This window comes from Macaca fascicularis, chromosome 3, assembly GCF_037993035.2.
Source record: "Macaca fascicularis isolate 582-1 chromosome 3, T2T-MFA8v1.1".
Lineage (NCBI taxonomy): Eukaryota > Metazoa > Chordata > Mammalia > Primates > Cercopithecidae > Macaca > Macaca fascicularis.
Window position 1 is genome coordinate 185674885 of NC_088377.1, and position 1752 is coordinate 185676636.

The 1752-nt window shown below is 44.3% G+C and overlaps 1 protein-coding gene across 1 annotated transcript; it reads left to right on the forward strand.

Annotated features, from left to right (window-relative positions):
* The first annotated feature begins 384 nt into the window (after nucleotides 1-384).
* On the forward strand, nucleotides 385-1338 carry OR2F1 (olfactory receptor family 2 subfamily F member 1). The gene has a single exon (XM_065541181.1). The coding sequence runs from the start codon at nucleotides 385-387 to the stop codon at nucleotides 1336-1338; it is 954 nt and encodes a 317-aa protein (XP_065397253.1).
* Nucleotides 1339-1752: the final 414 nt, after the last annotated feature.

Below are 1752 nucleotides of genomic sequence, written 5' to 3' on the forward strand. Positions count from 1 at the left end.
AACTTTCCAACCATGTTCTTCTTCATTGCTTATCATTTTACCTGCTGGTTGTCATTTGCAATCCTCTCGTTGCCCTGGAATCTGAAGTAAGTTCGTAAAGATGTAGAACTCCTAATGTTGCAATGCATCATTTCTAGGATTTAACTGACTTCCCTGACATCAAATTGTGTCTTGTAAAGGCCACAGTTTGTCTCTCTGATATAAAGTAAATGTAATGCATGTTGGGTCAAGACTGTCATTTTGGCCAATAAATGACCTGAAGTACCTGCCTAGGGCTGGCTGGCATGTACAGAATGCATTCAAACAAGTTATTCTTACGGTTATTCAACAGCTTCTGTTTTTTTTCTGACTCCCTTCACAGATTAATAATCCTTGAATATTTTAATGGGAACAGATAACCAGACTTGGGTGAGTGACTTTATTCTCCTCGGCCTGTCCAGTGACTGGGACGCTCAGGTCTCCCTCTTTGTCCTGTTCTTGGTCATGTACATGGTGACCATGCTGGAGAACTGTCTCATTGTCCTTCTGATCAGACTGGACAACCGACTCCACACTCCCATGTATTTCTTTCTTACCAACCTCTCCCTTGTCGATGTCTCCTATGCCACAAGCATCGTCCCTCAGCTGTTGGCACATTTTCTTGCAGAACATAAATCCATCCCATTCCAGAGCTGTGCAGCCCAGTTATTTTTCTCCTTGGCCTTAGGTGGGATTGAGTTTGTTCTCCTGGCAGTGATGGCCTATGACCGCTATGTGGCTGTGTGTGACCCCCTGCGATACTCGGCCATCATGCATGGAGCACTGTGTGCTAGGTTGGCCATCACATCCTGGGTCAGTGGCTTCATCAACTCTCTTGTGCAGACTGCTATCACCTTTCATCTGCCCATGTGCACTAACAAGTTTATTGATCATATATCCTGTGAACTCCTAGCTGTGATCAGGCTGGCTTGTGTGGACACTTCTTCCAATGAGGCCGCCATCATGGTGTCTAGCATTGTTTTTCTGATGACACCCTTCTGCCTGGTTCTTTTGTCCTACATCTGGATCATCTCCACCATTGTAAAGATCCAGTCTACAGAGGGAAGAAAGAAAGCCTTCCACACGTGTGCCTCTCACCTCACGGTGGTTGCCCTGTGCTATGGCCTGGCCATTTTCACTTACATCCAGCCCCACTCCAGTCTCTCTGTCCTTCAGGAGAAGTTGTTCTCTCTCTTTTATGCCATTTTGACACCAATGCTGAACCCCATGATTTACAGCCTAAGGAATAAAGAGGTGAAGGGGGCCTGGCAGAAACTATTATGGAAATTCTCTGGGTTAGCATCAAAGTTGGCAACTTGACTCACGAGCATGACTTAGAGAAAACAGCTTTACCTCAGTGTTCACCCAACTCAGATCTCACAGGTGTAAACTATGTTGTCCTGGCAACCAGGAAGGAGACGACATAACATGAACTGTGGGTGTTATGTAGGAGGCTGAGTGGTTGAGTTGGATGGGGTGTGGGATGTGGGGTTATGTTTATGAACAGTGGAGTTAGATATTGCTGTTATAAAACTTCCCACACTTCTTCCACCTCCACTCTTACAGCCTGACGATCATCGAAAAAAAATTACTACTTGCTGTTTTGATTTGTCACATCGTTTGTAATCATAAACCTATTTATGGATGTTACCTTAGACCACTGGTACTTACACATCCACATTTTATAAAAGGTTATGGTGCTTCCATTAAAACAAAATGCATTTTTACATTTGA